The 26936-nt window shown below is 38.1% G+C and overlaps 1 protein-coding gene and 1 non-coding gene across 15 annotated transcripts in view; one reads left to right on the forward strand and one right to left on the reverse strand.

The window, feature by feature from the left end:
* Nucleotides 1-26936, forward strand: part of CPLANE1 (ciliogenesis and planar polarity effector 1) — a 107753-nt gene that overhangs the window by 42919 nt on the left and 37898 nt on the right. For 7 of the 14 annotated variants that reach the window (XM_043488609.1, XM_043488608.1, XM_043488616.1 and 4 more), the window contains exons 29-43: nucleotides 451-542; nucleotides 1742-1824; nucleotides 2900-2977; nucleotides 4863-5055; nucleotides 8678-8971; nucleotides 9156-9926; nucleotides 11375-11541; nucleotides 12636-12768; nucleotides 13790-13844; nucleotides 17788-17892; nucleotides 18958-19023; nucleotides 19987-20096; nucleotides 20420-20615; nucleotides 20835-20984; nucleotides 23489-23742. In XM_043488609.1, coding sequence (XP_043344544.1) covers nucleotides 451-542; nucleotides 1742-1824; nucleotides 2900-2977; nucleotides 4863-5055; nucleotides 8678-8971; nucleotides 9156-9926; nucleotides 11375-11541; nucleotides 12636-12768; nucleotides 13790-13844; nucleotides 17788-17892; nucleotides 18958-19023; nucleotides 19987-20096; nucleotides 20420-20615; nucleotides 20835-20984; nucleotides 23489-23742 — 2747 coding nt within the window. The remainder of the gene's footprint in view (nucleotides 1-450; nucleotides 543-1741; nucleotides 1825-2899; nucleotides 2978-4862; nucleotides 5056-8677; nucleotides 8972-9155; nucleotides 9927-11374; nucleotides 11542-12635; nucleotides 12769-13789; nucleotides 13845-17787; nucleotides 17893-18957; nucleotides 19024-19986; nucleotides 20097-20419; nucleotides 20616-20834; nucleotides 20985-23488; nucleotides 23743-26936) is intronic. The other 7 variants (XM_043488615.1, XM_043488621.1, XM_043488612.1 and 4 more) reach the window with 6 other exon arrangements.
* Nucleotides 25913-26019, reverse strand: LOC122454694. Its single transcript, XR_006273499.1, has one exon. It is a non-coding gene; the product is annotated as a U6 spliceosomal RNA (small nuclear RNA).

The raw sequence follows: 26936 nt of genomic DNA on the forward strand, positions 1-26936 counted from the left end.
TTACTGACTTGATAGGGTGAATGATTATGAGATAACTTAGTCTTATATCTAAATTGTCATGTTGTTTAAAGAGAATTTAATATTTTTGAAATGTTAAGTGTATTAACTCGTAACCTGAGTTTAGGGTCTTTTGCCTTGCTGTGTTAATTATTATGAGTCTCTTCATTTCTGTGAACCAATTCTGTGAACCTTTCCTTGGCAGACGTCTTTAAAACAGCAGCTCTCAGAGCTTTATTTAGAATTATATGCACTGAAATAAGCCCTTTCAAGGTGTATCTGGACTCACTTGGTGAAGAGGGGTTGTCTCTAGGTGTTAAAAAATATTTTTGTAAGGAGGATAGGAAATGTTTCTGCCATCATATGTTTCCTGTAATATTCCCGAACCTTCTGAAAAGTAGATTGATTAACTTTCAAAAGGTCTGTGTTTTCTTCCCTCTTGTTTCCCCACAGAGAATGCCAAAGAGGTTGCCAAAGAACCTGTGGAAAGTCCCAATATTGCCGTTTACATGCAGATGCAGACCTTACCACAGCATTTAGAAGAGGTAAGTATGTAAATTTGGATTGTTGTTGTCGTTTTTTAGTTGCTCAGTTGTGTCTGACTCTTGTGACTATGGACTGCAGCCCACCAGGCTCCTCTGTCCATGAGATTTTCCAGGCAAGAATACTGGAATGGGTTGCCATTTCCTTCTCCAGGGGATCTTCCCAACCCAGGGATTGAACCCGTGTCTCCTGTTTGGCAGATGGATTCTTTACCACTGAGTCACTGGGAAGTCTTCGTAAATATAAAGTTATTTAAATCATACTATGGTAACACTAGAGTGTTTTTATTCAGTATATCCAACCAAGGCTATTGTCTCTTAAAAGTATACTGTGAATTGTAAAGTATAGCCATGCAGCATTTTTCTTTCACAGAAATTCTGTTACTAGTAAGATCTAATACTTTCAGGCAATGAAGTGTTAATTTCATAAATTGCTGTAGTAAATTAATTTAGCCAAGAGTGCTGCAAGTGTTCCTTATTCAAAATGTATAAGTTCATCAGTAGTGTGCAGTTTTTGCACATACATACATGCACTTTTATGTATTATTTGTTTTCTCAAAACTCTATACACTAGAGTTCCAGGTAAGACACAGACATTTCTAATTATTGAAACAGTTCCTTTAAGAGGGATTAGCTTTTGTTCTTTTTTTCTCATTTTCTAGTTGCTTTCATAGTGTACAGTTGGCCCTTAAACAACATGGCATTTAGGGGCTTCGACCCCTCCATGCAGTCAAGAATGCACATCCAGTCGTCCCTTAGTGTTCACAGAAGATTGGTGCCTGGGCCTGGTGTGGATTCAGCCAACCCCCAGATCGTGTAGTAATGTATTTACTGGGGAAAAAAATCTGCGTATCAGTGAACCTGCTCAGTGCAAATCCAAGTTGTTCACAGTTCTGTTGTACTTAGGCAGTAATGCCTGTGTAATTTACAGACACATCATAAATACATTGTAAACGATTTCCAGTGGCATCATTTGTCTTTGCAGTTTAATATGCTCAGTGGCTTAAGGTGATGGGCTTGAGGCATCACAGGATGAAGATCTAGTCAGAGCAGGACCGGGAGTACATTTCAGTGTTTGGTTTCTCACTTGCTTTCAGACTGTTTTTGTTCAGGCGAGTGGCTAATGTGAAACCCAGGATACCAAAGACAACAATACCTGTTTGTTTCACCTCTTTTTTCTTTTTGGGTACTATTAATTTTAGCAGCATTCCACAGGAGAGGCTCAGTGTCTAAGGGAAGGACCATTGGAGACATGTATGGAGGAAGGATCAACTGAACAGAAAGGGTAAGGGGGAAAAGTCTGGGGGGCTTTCAGGGCTCACCTGGGATTCACTTGATGAAGAGGATTCTTTTTCCTCATAATTGACAGTATATGTTTTACAGTGATACTGCATTCCTGGTAGCTTCAGTTTAATAGCAATGGTAATGAAAAAGTATAAAAAAAGTAAAGCAAAAGTATAATGGTAAATGTTATACTTCTAAATTTGATACAGTGAGGTAAATAATGATGTCTAAAATACCTTTTGTGCTGCTATCACTATCAGTCTTAAAATATAGCTAGAAATACCCAGAGTTTATTCACCTGCTAATTAAGGCCCTCCCTTTCCCTACTAGTTTCATTTTTATTGGGTGAAAGTAAAGAATCATAGTAGTCATAACATATGTGTATGATCTTTCACTATTGTGGTGTGATCATTGCACACTGTCCACGGGGCTTCGATGGACACATACTCTGCTTGCTAGCTTATTATTGCTTCAAGGATGGCTGAAGACAGTTTTCATATGTTGCAGTTTGGGCATGATTTCTTAATTGTTAGAATTTTTGACATTTTGAATTTTTAGAATTACTTTGACTAAGGGAGGCAACTCAGTTAAATTTTCTTTCTCTTATGTACAAATTTTGTTCAGGCCTTCTGTGAATAATTAATAAAAGAATATGTTTAGTGTCCTGTGTCTTTACAAGTAATATAAATATTTCTGTTAATAAAAAACCAGTCATTGCAGTTCCAGATGTGATAATGGGCTCTGTAGTGTCCTGAGCAAAGTGTCTGCTGCTTCCCAGGTGAAGTTTGAGGTCCCAGCTAACTTCATTTCCACTCATTTTAGATTATATTATTTCTGTTGCCAAACATTTAATAATGTTCAAGTCATGTATTAAAGCCATCCAGACATATTCTTTGCTTTTATTTGAATCTCTTACTATTGCTATGGAGACAGATGTAAATAGATTGTAATTATGAGCTAAGCGTTACAGAAGATTAGAGGATGTTTGGACTCTTAGGTGGCTGAGCCTTACATCACCTGTATGTTAGATAATGTGGAGAGTATCTTCCTAATTGATTATTAATCTTTAATTATAGTATGATCGAAGCCTCTACAGATCTTGAACACATCATTCCTCATTCGTTTTGTGTAGATACAAATTCAGAAGTTTCTAGGTAAGCATTTTTGCATACTGTACCACTCTGATATAATTACAAATAGAAAAGAGAATAAAATGATGCCTGCTATACCATTTTGAAACAATTACTAAACATCTTGACCAAAAACTAAGAGAGTAAAATGAAATCAACATTACACATTGAAAGATCGAAATAGGTATCCATTTCTGACAACTTTACGTTTCTTATTGAAAGATTTTCCTGTAACAGTTGTGTTTTAAAGACAAGCAGGAACTATTTTAGAACAAGTCTCTTCCGAAAAAGAGAGGTCGTGGGTATGTTATTGAAAGAGGTAGTTCTTACTCATTTTCAGCCTTTAGCAGATTTCTCATGAAATATGAAATGCCTTTTATTCTTTCAGAGAGTAGTCATCCAGTTCTGTCTTTTGAATTTCTTTTCCAATGGTTGAAGTGTATAAATGGTGTTGAATCAGAGAAAGATACAGCATAAATTTGCTTTAGAAAAATTCTCCATAATTAGAATTTATCTCCTTGCTACTTATTAAAACACAAAGGCCAATAAAGTTGTGTTAAAACAGGCAAGTAAGTTGTAATGTCTGTTATTCATGGATCTCCCAAATAGAATTCTGTTATCAAGCACACGCTTAATAAAAAGGCTCATATTATTGCTGAAAGGGAATGAGTGTAAATCTAAATAAATCTAAACACAGTTTAATATGTTATTTTCTTTTTAGAGACAGTGATCAGTTCATTTGGACATGATAGTACCTGCTCCCTAAATTGATTTACTTATAAAACATTGAATACCTTCTGTGTTTTAAGGAATCATCCTCAAACAGTCATTTTATTTAAAACAAAAACTTACTTTGACTTTTAATTTTTATTTCTAAATGAGCATTTTTTGTTAGGATTTAGTTATTAATGTAAACTCTCTGATTTGATTGGAAATAATCACAATACTATTGTTTCACATTTATTGAAGAACAGCAGGAGTTTGCTCTACCCATGTTAGAATTAAACATCCTTTTAAAAATACTTTTATTTATTTTTGGCTGTGCTTGTTCTTTGTGGCTGTGCTATGCTAACTTTTCTCTAGATGCAGCAAGTGGGGACTGGTCTTTAGTTGTGATGCTCAGGCTTCTCGTTGCGCTGACTTCCCTTGTTGTGGAGCGGAGGCTCTAGGCCACACGCGCTTGGTGTTTGTGGTTCCCAGGCTCTCAAGCACAGGCTCAATGGATGTGGCAAACGGGCATAGTTGCTCCCTGGCATGTGGGACCTTCCTGGGTTAGGGTTTGAACCTGTGTCTCCTGCATTGGCAAGTGGATTCTTTACCACTGAGCCACCAGGGAAGCCCAGAGTTAAACATATTTCTTAACCCATACTTTCCACAGTTTTCTTAAATCCACTCTAGATCTTTAAATTTGATCCAAGAAATATATTCCTAAGCCAAATTACATCGTCTGTCCAGCTAATCAGAATGATTGCACAGGTCTCAAACTCAGGTGCCTACAGGGACCAGGCAAGTAAAATAAATGTGTAAGCTGTCCTAGGTATTGTAGCACCATAGGGTGGGGGCCATGGCCGTGGCTCATTTTCTGAGCTCTTGGGAATCCAGAGCTGCTGACAAAAGTGAGGTGGCTGAGCAGACCAGCTGACCTCTGCTCAAAGGTATCTGAAGTTTATTTTCTGACACAGCATGTCCCTTAGTTATGGCATTTGAATGAACAGCTCTGCTAATGACAAATGTGTCTGGGGGCTGAGGGATACAGTGAGATAGGCTTTAGGGTTTAAATTTCCTGAAAACTTCCAGAAAGCTTTTAAAATAGAATAAAAAAGTAGGGTCAAAATACTCAGCTCATAAACACCTAATGTGTTTCTTTTCTTGATTAATGTGTGCTTTTTATTTACATGCTTCCACATAGTACTCCAGTCTCTGCGTGTAAAGAGAAATCTTCCTCAGCTCCACCTTTAGCATCAAATGGAGTCACAGTGGCTTCACAGACACCTGGACCAGCAGCTCAGCCAACCCAGAGAAGTGAACCCAGGGCTCAGTTATCACAGTCTTCTGATTCTGTTAGGCAAATGCTCCAAGATGAAATGTTTAAATTAGTCCAGGTAAGCACATCTCCCTTTAACCAAGTAATGGTATGTGGTATATGCATCGGGTTTTAAAATATGAACAAACTTCCAGAGTCTGAAAAGTTAAAATTAAATTGCAGGGTTTCTCTGCTTTAGGCACTCTTCCTTTGTTATTCAGAAGTTCTAATTCTAGGGTCTATGGTCTCAACTGAGTTCCCTACTTCTCCTGATAACTTTTTTCTGAGCTCTTGGGAATCCAGAGCTGCTGACAACAGTGAGGTGGCTGAGCAGATCAGCCAACCCCTGCTCTAAGGTATCTGAAGTTTATTTTCTAACACAACCTGTCACATCATATTTCTCATCCTCAAACCAAATGTTGGCTTAGTTTGAAATTGTCACCTGCATTTAACGTGTTGTTCGCTTTGCCTTCCGTCATCTTTTTCTCACCTGGTTATCCTTTTCTCTGTCTGCCAACAATTAAAAAATTATTTCCCTTTCCCTTTTCTGTTATATTCCTTATACGTTGATTCCCCTCACATCTGTTCTTTTCTTCATGTATTCTACATTCACTTTTATATCTTTTTATGTGATGCAGTGTACCATTTCTATACCAGTAATTCTGGGCACTAATTTTCTCTTTAAATTTATGGGCCCTGATACAAAGACTTTTTCAGCATGCTCCATCATCCCATGGAACTTCTTTTTTTTTTAATTTTTAAAATTTATTTATTTTAATTGGAGGCTAATTACTTTACAATGTTGTAGTAGTTTTTGCCATACATTGACATGAATCAGCCATGGATGTACATGTGTTCCTCATTCAAACCCCTCTCCCACCTCCCTCCCCATCCCATCCCTCAGGGTCATCCCAGTGCACCAGCCCTGAGCACCCTGTCTCATGCATTGAACCTGGACTGGCGATCTATTTCACAATGATGATATACATGTTTCAATGCTATTCTCTCATATCATCCCACCCTCGCCTTCTCCCATAGAGTCCAAAAGACTGTTCTATACATCTGTGTCTCTTTTGCTATCTCGCATATAGGGATTTTGTCACCATCTTTCTAAATTCCATATATATGCGTTAATATATTGTATTGATGTTTTTCTTTCTGACTTACTTCACTCTGTATAATAGGCTCCAGTTTCATCCACCTCGTTAGAACTGATTCAAATGTATTCTTTTTAATGGCTGAGTAATATTCCATTGTGTATATGTACCACAGCTTTCTTACCCATTTGTCTGCCAATGGACATCTAGGTTGCTTCCATGTCCTGGCTATTCTAAGCAGTGCTGCGATGAACATTGGGGTACACGTGTCTCTTTCAATTCGGGTTTCCTCGGTGTGTATGCCCAGCAGTGGGATTTCTGGGTCACCGTGGAACTTCTTGAAACTGATTTTATTCTTACTCTTCTGAGTCTCTTATTTCCCTTTTCTCTTTTGTAGCATCACCTATTTTACCTGCTTAAAGTTTTAATTTTTTGTTTATGATTTTCACATATTATTTATTTTTTATTTATTGGCCAAACTGCATGTGGAATCTTAGATCCCTGACCAGAGCTTGAACCCATGCCCCCCTGCAGTGGAAGCACAGAGCCCCAACCACTGGACTGCTAGGAAGTCCCCTGCTTAAAGTTTTAGAGGCATTTGTCAAACTTGTTTTATGGATTACCTAGAGTCTTTGCTGGTCGCTGCCCTGTATATTTAACAGGTTCTCAAGATAATTCTGGTACACGCAGAAGGTTAAGAGTCGCTGTCTTAGAGTCATCTTTCCCTCTCTCACTGTGCACATTCAATGTTGTCTTGATTCTTTTGCCCACATTGTGTGTCTATTTCTTTTCTTTTTTTTGGTTTTACCAGTTTATTGCTACCAACCCGTCTCCCTCCACCCTTCCTATGTGTGAGTGCTCAGTCATGTAACTCCATGGACTGCAGCCCGCCAGGCTTCTCTGTCCGTGCCTTTTTCCAGGGAAGAATACTGGAGTGGGTTGCCACTTCCTTCTCCATATTTGCTATTTCTATAACTGTCGCCAACCTTAGATTCTTAGAACTTCACACTTCTATTGTCTTAAATATGCATTTCTGAGATCTTCTTCTCCAGATATTGTTCTAACACTGTTACTTTTCTGTTCTAAAAATCTTCAATGGATTTCGGGTACAAATTTATATACTCTGTGATGTCAATCATGTGTTAAAATACAAAGAGTAAAAGGAAACATGCTAAAAATGTTAATACTAATTATCTTTGGGAATAGGATTATGTATCATTTTTTATTTTCTTTCTGATGCTTCTTTTTTATGTAATAAGCATATATTTCTTTTGTAATTGAAAGGAACCTCCATTTTTTATTAAATTTGTTTTTAGTTGAAGGATAATTGTTTTACAATATTGTATTGGTTTCTGTCATACATCAACATGAATCAGCCATGGATGTACCTCTGTCTCCTCCCTCTTGAACCTCCCACCCCATCCCACCCCTCTAGGTTGTTACAGAGCCTGGGTTTGAGTTCCCTAGTCATAGAGCAAATTCCCATTGGCCATCTAGTTTACTTATGGTAATGTATATATTTCTGTGTTACTCACTCATTCGTCCCACCCTCTCTTTCCTCCTCCAACTGCCCCATGTCTATAAGTCTGGGGGACCTAAATTAAAAAAAAAAAAAAAAAAGCCTGCAGGGTTTCCTTCTTGGCTTTTTTAATAAAGGACAGCTTTTATCTTCCCTCTTTTCCCACCATACTCTCCCAAGTTTAGTGGTCCTCAGACTGTGGTCTCTGAACCCTTAGCATCAGCATCACTTGGATATTTGACACACAGGTTGTCAGGCCCCCATCCCAGACCGATTGGAATCAGACTCTGGAGATGGTGCTCATCACAGTGTACAAGACCTCAGGTGACTCTGACGCGTGCTGCAGCTGGGGAACCACTACGCTAGCCTCCCTTCTCATTAGCTGTAAATTTTCTAATCCATCCAAGCCAGTGTGTACTAGTGGTCCGAAAGCTTTTCTGCACATTGAAGTCTCCTCATCATCCTAAAAACTACTCATCCTGGCTCACATGCCTGGATGCTCTGATTTTATTGGCATGGGGTGTGACCTGGCCATGGGGATCTTTTAACTGCTCCTCAAGTGATTCTGTTGTGCAAGGTTTGTGAACCACTGTGCATACCTTTGCCTTTCACTCGAATAGCCCTTTCACAGGAATTCCTCACTCTTCACCTGTTCCTGATCTCTACTTTTTTCTTTCGTGAAAACCTGTTCACACACCCATTTAGGAATTCTTCTTTAATTATCCTCACCCACAAAATAAATAAAATTTTAAAAATTTAGGCAATCTAGTTATGCTCACCCGCTCCATCAGCTCACTCTTTTATGATCCCTGGGATATTTATGTAAACTGCTTCCCAGATGATCTCAAGTCGCATTATGAGTTCATAGTTGTAGTTAACTCCTCCTTGAAGACAGGAAGCTATTCTTCTTTTCCTTTTTTTTTTTTTTTAAGGTCTCTCCCAGCTATGCTTCATACTCAGCACTTATGGGTCTGACAAATGCTAAGATAGAAATATGACTGTTTTGGAATACTCAGATAATTATTGCTTCTTTGGGTCTTTTCATTAGATTTTAAGATGTTTCTTTAATTTTTATTTTATTCTAGCTGCAACAGATCAACTTCATGAGCCTAATGCAAATAGTAGGATCATCCTTTGCTAACCTCCCAGATATTCATCAGCTTCTACAACAGTCCCAGTCTGTGCATGTGGTGGGAAGCCAAGGATCAAACCCCACGAGAGGGAGTAATGATGTTGGAGACACCAGTAGAAATCTGAAGGAGAGATTTTTCATTAAACCACAACCCATGGGAGAGTATGCCAGAGAGCCTAGCAAGAACAGCCCACACTGCCATAAAGAAATTGTGCAATCCAATGAAAACAGTAATGGAAACTTAGAGGTAATGCATTTTAAACTACCACTGAAGTTTTCCTTGTAGTTGCAGTGGTTGTTTATTTGAGTAAATGAGTTATTTAGTAGTTATTATATCCTACCCACTGTAACACATATTGAACATTATTTACAAAATAAGGAGTTTGTAACATATTTTAAAATTACATCATAGTTTTTTCTTTCTCTTCCAGCATGTTCCACATGGGAGTGCTCCTTTTTGTCAATCAGAAGGTCAGCCCCAGAATAGAGGACTAACTCCAGGCTCTCACAGCTTACCAACCACTTCTTTGTCTCCAGTCCCTGCTGGAAACACTCACCTCCACCTTTTGTCTGCATCTTCTGCCATTTCACAGACACCTAGACTTATCCCCACTGCAAATACTTCCAGACGTAGTGATGGTTTCCCTTTGCTTCAGTTTCAGCCCAAGCCTGAATTTAAGCCCATTTCCTTCCACACAGAGAGAGTTCCTCAAGTTCCCTTCAGTCCTCTGCCACAGCCTAGAGAGGCTTGGGGATTATCTGATTTCTCACAGCCTCCTTTGCCAAAGGTAGCAATGGACACTACTTCAATATCCCATTTGAATCTTAGCCAGTATAATACTGAAGCCATAAAAAAAGCAGCTGAGCCGAAAAAATGGGCAGAAACAATCATTAAAGAAATCCCAAAGCATGTGAATGTGGATCAGTGTGTTGGACAAGAAAACTTGACACCTCAACAGGACTCTACAACATTTATAAAACCAGAAAATATTTTTGATGTTAAACCAGGATCCTTTGAGATATCTTCTCAGAATTCCTCTGGACTTCCTTTATTGCACCTGCAACTTCAACCTCCTTACATGTTTTCTTCTACCTCAAGAACATCAGTTACAGTTCCATCAATACCTATTAGAACCATGGCAGAAGAAAGAAAATGCCCAAGATTATCACTGCTTCATTCATGTCTAGGCCCGGAAAATATGGTAATGATTTTTGCAGAGTGTTGCAAGAGCACATTCCTGCATTTTTCATAGCATAAATGTACACTCAATGAAAGGCTCTAACACATTTATTTTTCAAAAAATAATGCTTCTGTTATTGGAAATAACATACAGGTTTGATTTAAAATAATAATTGGGTATCTTAAAGGTTTTAGGGCTTCCCAGGTGGCACTAGCGGCAAAGAACCTGCCTGCCAAAGCAGGAGACATAAGACACATGGGTTTGATCCCTGGGTCGGAAAGATCCCCTGGAGAAGGAAATGGCAACCCACTCCAGTATTCTTGGCTGGAGTATCCCATGGACAGAGGAGCCCGGTGGGCTACAGTCCGTGAGATCACAGAGTTGGACACTACTGAAGCAATTAAGCACACAGGTTTTAGGTCTTTCGTATACATCAGTACCAGAGTTTTCTAGACTCTTTCATAGATATGTCTGAGATCCTGCTCAGAGAAGAAATAAGTAAAATGACCAGTATTCTTGTTTATACGTGTAGGGGAGTGTGTGTATGTTTCTGTCTAGAGTGAGAGGGCATTGTTTGAGGTTCCTAGCAATTGTAATATGATTTCCTTCAAATCTATTAACAGGTTAAAATTGTTAAATAGACCCAGATCTGTAAGTAGTTTTACTTATTAAAAATATATTTCTTTTTTAAATACTTAAAACACAAAGTTTAAATTCTTTATAAACCCACCAAGTCCTGTTTAAAGTTGTAACCTTTGATTAATGAGATTCACACTGTTCAGGTTCTACTTCTGTTAAGTCAGTGATTGAGTTGAGTAATTCATTCTTGGTACCCTTCTAAGATTCTAAAATGGTACCAGGAAAAGAAGTAGTCATTCCTTAGAAAAAGTACTTATCATGCCTCCTTTTCTTCTGAACATATTATGAACAAAAGGAAAGAATTGAAGGAATGGAGAAGTATATGTTTTTTGGAAGGTTTTAAAGACTTTCTTTTAAAATTAGAATAGTATAATAAAACCCCAAGTTATACCATCACCCAACATCAGTTGTTACCAATGTATTGCTTATTTGTTCCATCCATAATCTCCACCCCTGTGCATCCTCCCAGTTCCAGAGAATTTTAAATCCAAGCTAGGACACGACTGAAGTGACTTAGCAGCAGCAGCAGCAGGCATTATTTTAACTTCATTTGTAATTGTAAGAAGGAAGAGTCTTAATATGAAAAAGAAATAAAGAAAATGAGGACTTCTAGCAAAATTTCTGAAATGCTCAGTAGAAAGTTTCAGAAATGATTTCTAAAATAATTTATACTTTAAGATCTGGATACTCATCGTACTTGTTAACTTTGATATGTTCTGTCACTTGCACATCTTAGTTTAAACAAACGTTTTTCTCAGTTTTTATTAACATGTTGTCTAATTGACATGTTTGTAATTTTAAATGACTGTCCTATTGTTTCTTTTCTTTAGTCCCAAAAACCACAACTTATTCCACTTGAAAACCTCATTGCATTTAAACAAAGGCAACAGAACTTGACACATAATTTCTTTGAACAAGGTGATCCTGGACATCTCCAGCTTCTAAAGGTCAAAATAGAATCATCTGAATTGAGACAAGGGAAGGACAGTAAAAAAAGGCAAGTTTTAAGTGAAATTTTATTTGAGCATATACCTGCAAACATAACTACAAGTTTATTATTAGTGACAATAATACAGTTAAATATATGGAAATTATCTGGTTCAACCTCTCAGCCTATACACAATGGCATATTCAATTTCCTTGTCAAGTGTCATGCACTTGAATACATCTTGTGATGAGAAAAATTCCTATAATGTGAGAGACAAATACTAGTATTTTTTAAATGCTATTAAGGAATTCTTTCCTGGCATTCAGTAGGCTGGAGGTTTCTTTTACCTTTTTAACAGGATGAGCAGTCATCTTTTGCAGCAAATATTTGGTATCATGAAATATTCTATCTACTGTTCAATACACTGACATAACGTTTATTGTTATTCATCATCTTACCGTATCTTCCAGACTCATACAGAGCACAGTGGTGTGAATTGTTTCAGGGCACTAAGAAATGTGCATGTGAAAAGCAAGGCTGTGACTTTTCATGAAGAACATATATAGTGTTTCACTCATAATGGATGTTCAAGACATGTATTCATGGTGGATTTTTACTTAGTCTAGAAAACATTTTTTAAAATTTCATGTTTATCAGGCCCTAAAATCTACTACCAGGGCTCTCTTTCCAGAAATGGTTCTTTGCTTCCATCTTTTCTAAGTAAACCCTCTTCAAAGTAAGTTTTCCCTGTAGCTTTTTGGGCCCTCCTTCCTCCTCCCTGGGGTTTCCTCCTTGGAGCCTGAGTTTGCCTGACTTCTTTATAAATAGGTCAATGGTGGTATCTAATAGGGTTTCCAGGGCCAGCTTCAGATCTGCAGAAAAGAGAATTTGAAAATTACCTGAAATGTGTAACTCTAACCTGAGTTTCCCATGACTAACAGAAAAGTCAGTTCAGTAGTAGAGGAACTAGAAATAACTTTCTTGTGTCCCTGACTTTTGCTTGTATTTATTCTTGCAGAATATCTTGCTAATTTAATTAAATGCCACTGAAAATAATCTATTGACATAATTTTCATAACTGTCTTCCTATATAGCATGATACAGATGAAAAACTGATGTTCCTAAAATGGTAAAAATATTCTTTACACTGTGATTTTTAACAGACAAAGACGACGAGCTGAAAAAGAACTGCAAGAAGAAAGATCAGAGAAACTTAGGAAAAAACCAAGTGTGACTTTCCAACCAGAGGATATCATCATTAATGATAATGATCCAGAAGTAGTTGTGAAACCCAAGGTACAGAAAAACTACAATGCATTCTTCCCTGGTCTGCATGTTCACAGAGTTCAGAATGTTTGTGGTTTGTTTGTCTGATTGCTAGAAGCTTCTGATTGTGGCTGGGAGGATCTTAACAACTTATTGACCAGAGGCATATTAACACTTTTTTGTCACCCAAACATTATTGACCAGAGACGTTTGAATGTTTACTTACATAACAAATCGCTGGCCACAGGCGCTAGTTTCTGCAAGAATCCCCTGGTCAATAATGTGTTAATATCATTAAATACAAAAGTCCTGACTGCATCCCTCCATACAGGATAGACATGAAGTTATGAACATGAAAAGCAACTTGTTGGTAAATCAAAAACTGTAGTTAAGAGCATCTGCTTGTGTGATTTTATATTTTTAAATCACTCTGATTTTTTTCTGTGACGTCTTAATGCATATTGTGGGTTTCTCCTGTGATAGCTTCACCCACCTCTTTTAGAGGCCTCTAGGGTTTCCCCGACATAGGTTTTTAATACAGCCTCTATTTTATATCAGATCTTTGCAAACATTCCTTCTAAACTTGGGGACTGTTTACCTATATATGCAACAAGAGATTAAATAAAACAAATAGTTTTGTTTACTTGAATCTTAGCACCCTCTTTCAGTAAAGTCCTCAAGAACGTGTCTGGAGGCACTTAGTAATAAGTGTCGAGTCCTTGAATAGTTTTGATACTATTTGAGAGTTAAAGCTAGTCTGCAGGAGAAAATTGCATATTGTAATTTAGTACCTGCATTAAATTGGTAATGCTGTTTTTTGTTGCTTGATCTGTGAATTTCGTGAACACCTGTGCAATTACTTTGATAGAATAAATAATTTGATAGAATAAGTAAATTTTTTAAAAATTTTTTTAAAAATATTTCTAGAGTTAAAAGATTTGAAACTAAACCCCCCCCCCAGGTCAATGTTCCTCATAGCTATTGAATATTTTTTTCAAAATATTATATGTCTTTGAGTTAGTCATAAATTGATCATTTGGGATTCATTTAGGAGCGACAAGAACATCATGGTTCCCAGCCTTTAGAAGACTTTGACATTTCTTTTGGTATGTATATACATGATTAATGTCATGTCTCCATTCAGAGTTAAAATCTGCTTTCTAAAAATATGTTTATGAGACGAGGTTATTTTCATGTTGTCTTTGACAGGATGGTGTGTGTGTCTCTCCGTGTGTGTGTGTTTTGTTGTGTTATCCATTAGCGCAGTGGTTGACAGACTGTACCCAAAGGCCAGACCTGGACCACACCTGGTTTTTTCTAACTTTTATTTTATATTGGACTACAGTTGATTTACAGTGCTGTGTTAGTTTCAGGTGTGTGTGTGTGTGTGTGTGTGTGTTGCTCAGTCGTGTCCAACTCTTTGAGACCCCATGAACTGTAGCTCGCCAGGCTCCTCTGTCCATGGAGTTCTCTAGGCAAAAATACTGTGGGTTGCCCACACTTGTTTTTGTAAATCAAGTTTAATTGATGCCCATTTATTTACATATTGTCTATGACAGCTTTCACCTTGCAGCAGGGTTCATTTGTTGCAAAAGGGACCATATGGTTCACAAAGCCTAAAGATTTATTATCTGGCCCTTTACAGGAAGAGTTTATCAGCCCCTATAGTAAAGCAATGCAATTAGTTAGAATCTCAAAGAAGATATTGATATATGAGGCCCAAAAGGAAACTATGGGAGAAAATGCCTGGAGTCAAATTAATCATAGAAAATACATATACATTAAAGGAATTAGTTCAGAGAAGAGGACTTGTTTATACATTGTAAATTCTTTTCCTTCTTGAATTGATGTATTCATTTCTTGCCTTTGAATGTATGTGTTTCCCCAAGGCTTTCTCCCCAGTGTTTTTCACACATGTACACACAAACTCTTGTGCCTCTAGGCTCATTCATTGTCACGACTTCAGCTTTTAAATTATTTTGGTGACACTCAGATACACACCTACCCTGTCTCATCTTTCTTTTCTACTTTCTCCTTAAATTCAGCATATCCGCAAGAGTTACCTGGTGACCTCATGGTTAGGATTCCGAGCTTTCATTGCCATGGCCCAAGTTCAGTCCCTGGTCAGGAACTGAGATCCTGCAAGCCATGCAAAAAACAAAGGAGTCAGATTTTAAACTGGCATTTTCCTATTAAAGATATGACCATTCATTTGATTGGTCAAGATTTTTACCTTGGAGTCACCTCACGTCTGTTACCCCGTTCCTTCCCTTGACCCTTGACCTGGTGCTCCCTCCATTCCTCCGTGCCTCGGCCCAGCCTCAGGCCTCTGTGTGCCGAGCTGTCGTCTCCTTACCCGTAGCTTCCACCTCTCAGCTTCCCAATCCGTCTGGTGTTCTTGCTCCCCATTCTCTTATCTTAAAACCCTGTTCTCTCTCATTCTTAATAACATTCTTTCTCTTTACAAAGGTAATACTATGTATTAACTGGAGAAAATTTAGAAAATGCAAATAGGGAGTATTCTTTTGGGTTTATTTTCAAAATATCTGTACTCACATGTATCTATAAATATATATATATATCTATCCGTATGAAAGAAAGTGTTAGTCTCTTAAGCCGTGTCTGACTTTTTTTTTTTTTTTGTCTGACTTTTTTGCGACTCCATGTACCTAGCCCACCAGGCTCACCTGTCCATGGCATTTCCCAAGCAAGAATACTGGAGTGGATTGCCCCTTCCTCCTCCAGGGGATCTTCCTGATCCAGGGATCAAATCCAGGTTTCCTGTACTGCAGACAGATTCTTTACCACTGAGCCACCAGGGAAGCCCTATCTATCTGTATATCTATATATAAATAATACCTCCTCTGCTTATTTATAACTTACTTGTTTTTACAAAATAGTATTAAGGTATTTGAACTTCCCTGGTGGCTCAGTGGTAAAGAATCCGCCACAGATTTGATCCCTGGGTCACAAAGATCCCCTGGAGAAGGAAATGGCTGTCCACTCCAGTATTCTTGCCTGGGAAATCCCATGGATAGAGGAGCCTAGTGGGCTGTAGTACACGGGGTCACAAAAGTCAGACATGACTTAGTGACCAAACAACAACAGCATTAGGGTATTTGTCTTCCCATATCACTAGATATTCTTCCACAGTGTCATTTAAAATGACCTTGTAGTGCTTCCCTCATAGCTCAATTTGTAAAGAATCCGCCTGCGATGCAGGAGACCCCGGTTCGATTCCTGTCTGGAAGATCCGCTGGAGAAAGGATAGGTTACCCACTCCACTATTCTTGGGCTTCCCTTGTGGCTCAGCTGGTAAAGAATCTGCCTTCAATGTGGGGGGCCTGGTTTTGATCCCTGGGTTGCGAAGATCCCCTGGAGAAGGGAAAGGCTGCCCACTCCAGTATTCTGGCCTGGGGAATTCCATGGAGTAAGTCCATGGGATCACAAGGAGTCGGACACAACTGAACGACTTTCGCTTTCACTGTAGTACTCCAGTGAATATGTATTGTGTTATGCCACACAGCAAGAATTCTCTGACACCAGCTGCAAGTCCTATAATTCAATTCCATTCTGAGACTACTAATAATCTACGGGTTCATCAACCTATGGGTTGACCCCACAGGTCAAGGGATCAGTCCCCAAAGACTCCCTATTTTCTTTAGATGTCAGCTGCAAACAAGGTTCCCCCAAAACCTGCATTTTTGTCTGGTCAAATGTAAATTCAGGGATTCCTGTGGCCACTCCCCCACAGGTTTACTAATTCTCCAAAACAACTCCAGAACTTGGAAAAGCGCTTTAGCTGTGATTACAGTTTCATTATAAAGGCTACAACTCAGGAAGAGCCAAATGGGAGAGATGCCTAGGGCAAGGTGTGGGGGTTTGAGGACACAGAGGTCCCACTCCTTGTGGGGTACACCATCCTTCCTACACATCCACTTACTCATCAACCTAGAAGTCCCCTCAGACTTGTTGTCTCAGGGTTTTTCCTGAACTCTCAGTATATGGAAAGATCAGACTCCAGTTGCTCTCCCTTCCCTGGAGGTGGGTGTGGAGCAGGGCTGATGGTTTCTCTGGAGAGCAGCCCCCTGCCTGAAACTGTCTAGGGGCCTGCAGGGGTCAGCTCATTAGCCCAAAGGCAGATACGATCAAAAGGGGCTCATCATGAATAACAAAATATGCTCCTATCATTCAGGAACTTCCAAGGGCTTAAGGAATTCCGTGCCTGGAACCAAGAACAAAGACCAAATATATATATTTTCATTATACTGCCATGTGCCATCATTGATACTCTTTCATTCTACTTAAACTCCCTGGGTGATCTCCCAGAAAATTCCATGTCTAAACCCAAACTCCCATAATAGTGTTCGGACTTTGACTCTACTTCCTGTTGATCTTTTTGTCCAGGGTAGAAATGACCTCAAGTCTGAATTCGTTATCCCTGCCCCACCAACTGGTTTCTCCTCCTGTGTTCTGTCTCCAATTGTGTCACTGCCAACTTAACCCCAAGACACACGCTCTTCTGAATTCTGCTTTCCCCTCCCCCTCTCATCCAGTCAGTAGCCAGTTCTTTCTTTCTTTTTTCCTAATGTTTTACTTTCTTTATAATTCTGAAATTTTTCCTTTCCCTTTTATTCCTCACCATTATTGGATGTGTATTTGAACTGCTGCAGCAGCCTCATCTATCTGATAGCCTTTCTTTAATTTTATCCACTCGAATTTATTTTTCACACACTGGCTGGGGTGGTTTTTCTAGAACACTGGTCTCACCATATCATTTCCCTGCCTAACAACTTCTACCGGATCTTCATCAGCCAGAAGAATAAGTTTCTAGCCTGGGCATACAGAGTCTTCAACAATTTTGATTTTGATTCCGTTGAACTGTCTGTGAGGGTCAACTTAGATACCACTTCACTCAGAAAGTCCATTTTGATAACATCTTGACACCATGTATCTCACCTCCCTTGAAGTAGGTACTCTATTTCTTGGCTCCTGGTGATGTATTGGCTTCTCAATGCTTGCTTCCAATGTTTTGTTGTTATATTTAAGAAAAGCTCCAAGATGAAGTTAATACTTCCGCTGGATTGCATTTCATGGCCTCTGTAAAAAAGAAAGCTAAAGAATGTCAGGATGCAAGTACAAATACAGACCCAGGTAAATGCTATTTTACTTTAATTTTTAAAATTCATATATATATTTTTTAATTCATATATTTTTAACCTTTAATATATGCCTACTTTTTTTCAAAACAATAGTTTAAGGGGAATTTAAAATTATGTGACATTAGTTTCTCATCCCAGGTTCTTGTTCCTAACCCTGGTATATACTTTACAAATTTTAAACTGAATTTATGATAACTTTATTAAAATATAATAGATACTTGTTTAAAAATGCCATGAACTATATCATAAATCAGTAGAAATAGTATTTTTAGTTTGGGTTCTCTATGCCATAATTGACTTTACTAGAATTTCATGCCTAAGATTGAGAGGCCTGAAGTTGTGGCTACTGAAGTTGAGTTTGAAGAGGAGGACTAGGCTGGGTTTAGTGTGGGAAGAATATATGTAACTGTGACCAGAAATAGAATAAATGTTGGAGGAACTCATGTTTGGAATTTTGCCTGATAAGCTTCTTCATTAATGTATTGAATGAATGTATTAGCTGGCCTCCAGTATTTTTCTCCTACAAATGATGCTTCCATGAGTAATTTCTTGCATAGAACCTTTTTTATCTCTTTTGGTCATCACTATGTCTTAGCTAATAACTCTTTTACCCTTTACCAATCCAGTTGATTAAAATAAAAAACATCTGTTATTTTAATTTTTATTTCTTTCTGAATGAGGTTGAGCATGTATAAGATTGTTTTTTAATAAGATGTTTTTTGATACAAAGGTTCAGTGTGCATTGGAGGAGCATTCTTAAATGTATCTTTGAGAAAGCCTAGAGGTACTTTGCTGCTCTGTTGTCTTCTAAAGTCAGCAGCTATTTGCTGGAAGTTTGTTATTCATCCAGGTGATCAGGCCCAGAATATAAATAGTAATAAAATTAAAATTATTTTATTAATTAAGAAATTAAATTCTTAAGCTGTCAGTCTAGTTTTCTGCCACTTTTTATGCACAATATATAAAAAATTTATGCTTGTATATTGAATTTTTCTGTGGTTGTAAAGTCCCTTTTCTGTTTTCTCTTTTTGTCACAAATCTCCTCATTGATATCAAGAAGCTGCTTCTCAAGAAGTTGTTTCTGAATGTCATAAAAATAAACAAGTCATTTCTTCCATATCAGGTGTGATTTCTTTTTTTTTTTTTTCCTGAGAACAGCATGACTAATTAAAGGTTATGTCTGTATGATGGCTAAAACAGGAGTTACCACCCCCCATAAAAAAGCAGTTAAACCAAAAATTGATTTAATAGAGAGAAAATGATTTTTCATTTTTCTAGTTTTATGCTTGTCATGTGGTTTAAATTCAAGCCTTGGCACCAAGTTTTCGGTACTCAGTACTGCAGTGAGTTAGATTTTGCTTGTGAAATTTGAAAGTAATGTTCTATTAAAAATATGGTGCTAGGAAATAAGATTAGAGTTATAGGACAAAAAACACAGTTAGACTGCTGACCTGTTGTGATAGGCTTTTTTATTGTTTTGAATAAGAAGCTAATGACTTCTATAAAATTAAGATATTAAACTTTTTAAGTGGTATGATTTAGCTACAGTCTCTACATATACTAAGAACCACTGAGTTATACATTTGAGTTATACATTTTTATACATACATACATATATATACACTCATATATATGTTATACATTTTTAAAGGAGGTGAATTATGTCTCAATAAAGCTGTTTAACCAAATGAACAAACAAGAAGAAGCAATGTTGAAAGTAAAAAAATTTGCTATGATTAATTTCCTAAAATCTGGTTTTATTGAAATGTTAAACAAAAATGACTTAATATATCTGACATGGAAAAAGGAAATTACAGCATTTTCTTGGTATGACTTAGATATTTCATTATTGTTATGAATCATTCATATGAGAAAAACTGTAGTCAGTCTGTATTCAATTATGAATTACTCTAGATTAAATACAATCTTGCCATTAGAGTAGAATAGAATTTTCTTTAATTTATTCATACAAAGAAACTTAGATTTTCAACAAATACTTTTAATGTTGTTTGTTGCTAACTTGTTCTTACAAAGTTAATGATGTAGAACTATTTACAGGAATTTTTTTTACTATCTTGATTTTTAGAACATGAATCTTTGAATGTTCCTCAACTTTTGGCTCCAGATATATGTCTAAATCTCAGACTTCCCACTGAAATATCAGAGAAACCTCTGTCACCTTCAGCATCTGATACGGTACTAAATTTGAAAGTTTTAATAATAGCTTTGTGCTAAAATTTATCATGGTCATCTGCATTATTCAGTTGTATAGATGAACTGAGGCCAAAAAGTCTCACCTACGTAGATTTGTTGGAAAGGTCAAAATTTAGTTTAAGATTTAAATGTTATGCCTCCAGATATTGTAAACTAAGACTATAATGCATGATTCGTGCGGTTTTCCCTAAGTTAGGCTCATGTAAGCTCTTGAGAATTAAACCTTCTTTTTTGGTAAGGGTAGGATGGAATAGCCATGTAAATAAAAGGAATGTAACCCTCTTTGATTTTATGTTTTGGCTCAGGTTGGACACACTTACATAAATGTGATTGACATTGAAGCTGATGATCTACAGGAATTACCTGTCAAGGAAGAGCCTTCAGATAATACCAAGCAACACAGTGATTGTCTAGAAGTCCCGTCTTCTGCAGAATTACATTACATGGCAGCTTCAGTTACTAATGCTATTCCCCTGACTCTTGACAATCTCAAGAGTAAAGGTAATAATTTTTCCTACTTTTAAAATAAATTTAAAACATTTTTGAAAACTTCTTTAATGTAGCATTAATATCCCTACTCTTGTCTCTTAGCTCTCCTCCTCCAAATTCACTGTAGTTTTAGATGTTTATATTCACATTTAGAAATGTTCTATTAATCTTTTCAATACCTTATTTATAAGTTTAGAATCAGTCTTTGTATGCCTTTCATATTCTTGGTAGAATCTGCCTGTTCCGCTGTGGATTTATGCTTTAAACCTGCGACAGTGTCTCCATCCTGTCTGGGTGGACGCGGCTGGAGAGCGGGCAGTACAGAAGTGAAGGAGCCTCGTGTCAGCTCACCTCTGCCATCAGACATATGGCAGGACACAGGTGAAGGTCCTACCCTGGGACTGAAAATAATCATTACTTACTTTTGTTTAGTCATTCACACTTTTTAGGTTTTTTTGTTGAATAATTTGATCCTCACAAAATCTCTGTGGAGTCAAGTAGGACAGGCATCATAAGCCTCATCTGACCATCTCTTCATTCACTGAGCACCAAGTTAGGGACAACGCGTAGGGACCAAAGAAGAGAGTGACACCAGGCTCTCTGCCTGTGGGCTCACGTCTGGGGGAAAGGAAAGCAGAGGAGTCAAGAGATGACTGTAGTACATGACGGCGTGGTACGTGTCGTCATGGTGATAAGGATGAGATTGTTGGGGAATACAGCATCTAATCCATCTCTGGGGAGGACTGAGGCTATGTAGGGGAGAGACACCTAAATGGAATCTTAACAGTAGGATTGAGCAAGAGAAAGCTGCATAGAATACATCACACAGAACAGATCTTATGACGACTCAAGATGCTAAGTCTGAGAAAATTAAAGTTCACAGTGCTTAGTGTTTTTCTGTTTTAAAGAAATAGCAAGAGAAGAGCTGGATAGGAAGGCCTAGGAAAGACAATGCCATTGTCTCTCATTCCGAAGCATTTGAACTTTAAAGGCGAAGGCGTTAGAGAACTGCTCAAGGATTTCAGATGGAAAAGGAACAATATCAGATTTATGTTTTAAAAGATCTCTCTGGGGCCTTTGTAGAATTTGGGCTAGAGAGGAGTGAAGTATTTAGAAATTGGGACTTCCCTGGTGGCTCAGACGGTAAAGCGTCTGCCTACAATGCGGGAGACCTGGGTTCAATCCCTGGGTTGGGAATATCTCCTGGAGAAGGAAATGGCAACCCACTCCAGTATTCTTGCCTGGAAGATCCCACGGATGGTGAACCTGGTAGGCTACAGTCCATGGGGTTGCAAAGAGTCGGACACGATTTAGCGACTTCACTTTCACTTTCTTTCATAGTGTTTGGTGTCCTTGGGTTGTGAAAGCTTCAGTTAAGCTGTGGTGGTAGGAATGAGGAGATGATTGGCAGGGGGATCATCAGTATTTGGTGTCATGTTGGAACTGAAGGAAAGAGAAGAACCTTGAATGCATTTCAGGCAGCTGGCTTGGGAAACTGGGTGAATGATAGTGCTGTTCCCTGAGCTGGGCAATCAGGAGGAAAGAGGGTAGAAGGGCAAAAGCTGTGAGTTTGGTTTGATCTCCCTTTGGGACAGCCTGAATAAGATGACATCACTTTGCCAAATAAGACTTCACTTTGCCAACAAAGGTCCAGATAGTCAGAGCTATGGTTTTTCCAATAGTCATGTGTGGATGTGAGAGTTGAACCATAACGAAGGCTGAGTGCTGAAGAATTGATGCTTTTGAACTGTGGTGCTGGAGAAGACTCTTGAGAGTCCCTTGGACTGCAAGGAGATCACACTAGTCCATCCTAAAGGAAATCAACCCTGAATATTCATTGGAAGGACTGATGCTGAAGCTTCAATACTTTGGCCACCGGATGTGAAGAGCCGACACATTGCAAAAGACCTTGATGCTGGGAGAGACTGAGGAAGGAGGAGAAGGGGATGACAGAGGATGAGATGAGCCTCACTAACTCAACGGACATGGATTTGAGCAAACTCTGGGATATAGTGGAGGACAGAGGAGCGTGGCATGCTGTAGTCCATGGGCTCACAGAGTTGGACATGACTTACTGAAAAAGAGTAAGAGATGAATAAGATGTTCAGGACACAGATAGATTAAGAACTGGAGCTCACAGAGAGTGCTGTTTGGATGTGAGAGTCAGCAGTGCACCCGAGACCTCACCCAGAGAGGGTGGGTGGAGTGAGAAGAGCCGTGATCTGAGACTGGTGCCCTGGAAATACTGAAGGGTGAAAGGAGTGTGGGTTGCAGAAAAAAAGACCAAGATGATGACTGAGAAGGGAGAGTGAGATAGGGAGGAGAAGACCCAGAGGCCAGAAGAAGTGTTTCAAATTAGGGACAAGAATCAGCTGAGTTTAAAAGTACAGAGAGTCACTGACTTTGATACATATTGGTCTTGAGAGGCTTAATGTTTGCCTGAGATCCCACGTAGAGGCCGTAATGGCCTACATTGGACCTAGCTTTTACTGTGTGATGTTGTTGGTTTTCAGGTAGAGTTTTAAAAAGTCACAAAGACTTTAAGGTTGCTTTTTGATGAAGTGTATTTGTGTAGCAGAATGTAAAAGTAACATTAACATTCAGATTTCATTGTAATGGTGCTTTGTGGTAATGGTAATATTATATATTACCACGGTTATATATTACCACTCCCACTGTTATATATTTTTATCTCACAACAAAGAGTAATCTCAGAAGTCAAGAAGCTGAGGCTGTTTCTTAAGTATACTAAATTAAACTGATTTGGAAGAAGGGAATGTTATGTTGACTTAAATTGAGGTCTTCAAGAAATTAAATCGTCAGCAACTATTACAATTTCTTTCTTAATTGTAGTCAGTTCTGATATTCCCTTTAATAATATTTAGATACTCCGAAGCCAGATTTTCGCTTCAAGGAACCGAGCTCAAAGTCAGATGCTACAGAAGACTACCTGCTGTGGGAGGTGCTACAGGAAGTCCCCACCGCTCGTCCTGCACCAAGCCCTGCCGCTCGCCGGCTGGAGCATCTCACCGCAAAGCTTCAGAGAATTGATGAACAGCTATTAGCAATACAGAACCTTGCTGAAAACATAGAGCACAATTACCCCAGACACACAGTGCCAGACCGACACTGTGTGAAGGTAGACAGCCTTTACTTGTTTATTTGTTTGTTAACCTACTTACTAGATTTGTAGAGTGATATAATTTTAGACTCTTGATTTTTCAAAATAATGAGAAATGGTTTCAAAAGCCAAGGTTTCTCAGCCTCCAGCATTGCTGACATTGGGCCAGGTAATTCTCTGTTGTGGACATCTATCCCATGCATTGTAGGATTTTAGTAGCATCCCTAGTCTTGACCCACTAGCTGTCAGTAACATTCCCTTTAGCCTTAATGTCTGCAGGCATTGGCAAATGTCCTCTGAGGGGCAAAATCACTCCTCGTGGAGAACCACTTAAGCATTAAGCTTTTAGAATTGAACCCTCAACTTCTACCAGGAAAATAAATACATGAATTACAAAACCAGAATGTGGTTTTAGAAAAATCCTGCTCTCAGTTGAGTATCATTTTCTTCAGCAAGATTTTTGTAACTTTACAGACATTGTTGTCCTTACATTTTGAATTCTCAATTTCTTTCAAATAATTTATAGAACAGGCTTAGTAATCCTTAAAAGTTTTCTGTATCTTTAAAAAGTATGCATCATAAAGAGATTAATGTTTAGGTTAGAGATTAATGTATATGGTGTATAATGGTAGTTAGATAAATAGAACTCTCTTATTTTATACAAATATCCTATCTTTTTTTAGGAAATAAAATTTATATAAAATAAAGATTAATGAGCAAATAGTAAAAATATTTTGAATATATTAAAGCCTTATATTGGGAAATGCAAATTGCAGAAAATGCAAATTTGCAGAAAAAGAAGTCCATCAGTGACATACCTAACAAATATTCCAGGTTACTAGAATGTTGATATTTTATTTATTTTTTTCATTTATTTTTATTAGTTGGAGGCTAATTACTTTACAGTATTGTAGTGGTTTTTGCCATACATTGACATGAATCAGCCGTGTATTTACATGTGTTCCCCATCCCGATCCCCCCTCCCACCTCCCTCCCCATCCCATCCCTCTGGGTCTTCCCAGTGCACCAGCCCTGAGCACCTGTCTCATGCATCCAACCTGGGCTGGTGATCTGTTTCACCCTTGATAGTATACTTGTTTCAATGCTATTCTCTCAGAACATCCCACCCTCACCTTCTCCCATAGAGTCCAAAAGTCTGTTCTGTACATCTGTGTCTCTTTTTCTGTTTTGCATATAGGGTTATTGTTACCATCTTTCTAAATTCCATATATATGCGTTAGCATACTGTATTGGTCTTTATCTTTCTGGCTTACTTCACTCTGTATAATGGGCTCCAGTTTCATCCATCTCATTAGAACTGATTCAAATGAATTCTTTTTAATGGCTGAATAATATTCCATTGTGTATATGTACCATAACTTCCTTGCTCCCATGTTCCAGCAATTATAAAGAGTGCTACGATGAACATTGGGGTGCACGTGTCTCTTTCAGATCTGGTTTCCTCGGTGTGTATGCCCAGAAGTGGGATTGCTGGGTCATATGGCAGTTCTATTTCCAGTTTTTTAAGGAATCTCCACACTGTTCTCCATAGTGGCTGTACTAGTTTGCATTCCCACCAACAGTGTAAGAGGGTTCCCTTTTCTCCACACCCTATCCAGCATTTATTGCTTGTAGACTTTTGGATAGCAGCCATCCTGACTGGCGTGTAATGGTACCTCATTGTGGTTTTGATTTGCATTTCTCTGATAATGAGTGATGTTGAGCATCTTTTCATGTGTTTGTTAGCCATCTGTATGTCTTCTTTGGAGAAATGTCTGTTTAGTTCTTTGGCCCATTTTTTGATTGGGTCATTTATTTTTCTGGAAGTGAGCTTCAGGAGTTGCTTGTATATTTTTGAGATTAATCCTTTGTCTGTTGCTTCGATTGCTGTTATTTTCTCCCAAGAATGTTGATATTTTAAGAAAATATATTTATTAGGATTATGGCATTTCTTTAATCCAAAGGTTTAGCAATTATTAAAAAGCTAAGATTTAATATATGTGAAACTACAGTGAAAATAATATATGAAGTAGGATTGCTGTTTTGGTTTTTAAACTTTTTATTGCAGTGTAGTTGATTTACAATGTTGTATTAGTTTCAGGATTACTCATAAGTAATGACATTATGGTGTTTATTTGATTGTTTTCCTTTTTGTTTTTATTTTTTTTAATTGATTAATTTATTTTTTTAAACTATGGAACGCTTCACGAATTTACATGTCATCCTTGCACAGGGGCCATGCTAATCTTCTCTGTATCGTTCCAATTTTAGTATGTGTGCTGCTGAAGCGAGCACTCCTTTTTGTTTTTAATCCAGGTTTAGATTTATTACATCCAAATTAATGTTGAGTGTTGAAATTGTCCCTGAAAGTCCATGTTCCAAGGAATCACTTTCAAAGTTGCCTTCTCTTTTAGTTTATTAAGCTTCTAGTTTATGTAAAACCAGGTATGTTACTTCCACCTCAGTCTAGTCTTGATCTTGGCTTGTAGGAAAGTGAAGTAAAGGAAATAAGGAAAAGGAAAGTAAATAAGGCATAGTCGCTACTCTCAAGGAGCTTAGAATCTAATAAAAGAAGATAGATGTGTGCACCAAAAATATGCCAGCCCTATTGACCAGGGTGGGGCGGGGAGAGAGACGGGAGGGGGAGATGGCTTCTCAAGGAGGAGGGCATAGGTCACACTCGTGTGTTTTAAAGGTTCCCCCAAATTCTGATACTGGTCCCCTCTCAGCCCCAGCCTTTCCACACTGGTAGGTAAGAATTTGTCTTCTGCTTGGTCCATGGCAGGCATCTGATAAATGTTTATTTGATGGCTGTTTTTGTGCTCTCATTTTTAGATTCAGACAGAAATAAAATCACATTCATATAATAATAATGGAATAATTATTAATAATTGTCGCCCAAGCTTGGGAGGCAATTTCAAACAAAGAATTCTAAAATTGGTTGATCAAACTCAATAAACATATAGTCTTCCGAGGTGACTACTTTAAGGAAATATTTAAATGAAAGGTTTGGCATATTAGTTTACAATGTTCTCATACTATTATGATGCACACATAAATACAGAGATTTTTTTTTTACTTGCTCATTTTAGTTTAGGTAAATGGCCTGTAGGCCTGGAAGAAGCTGAGGGGCACTGTGGACTCACCAAACAGGTGCCTTAAAAATATGGGTTCAAGTCCATGTTCTGGATTTGAAAGTCTCTGCATTTCCC

This window comes from Cervus canadensis, chromosome 16 (genome assembly GCF_019320065.1).
Source record: "Cervus canadensis isolate Bull #8, Minnesota chromosome 16, ASM1932006v1, whole genome shotgun sequence".
Taxonomy (NCBI): domain Eukaryota; kingdom Metazoa; phylum Chordata; class Mammalia; order Artiodactyla; family Cervidae; genus Cervus; species Cervus canadensis.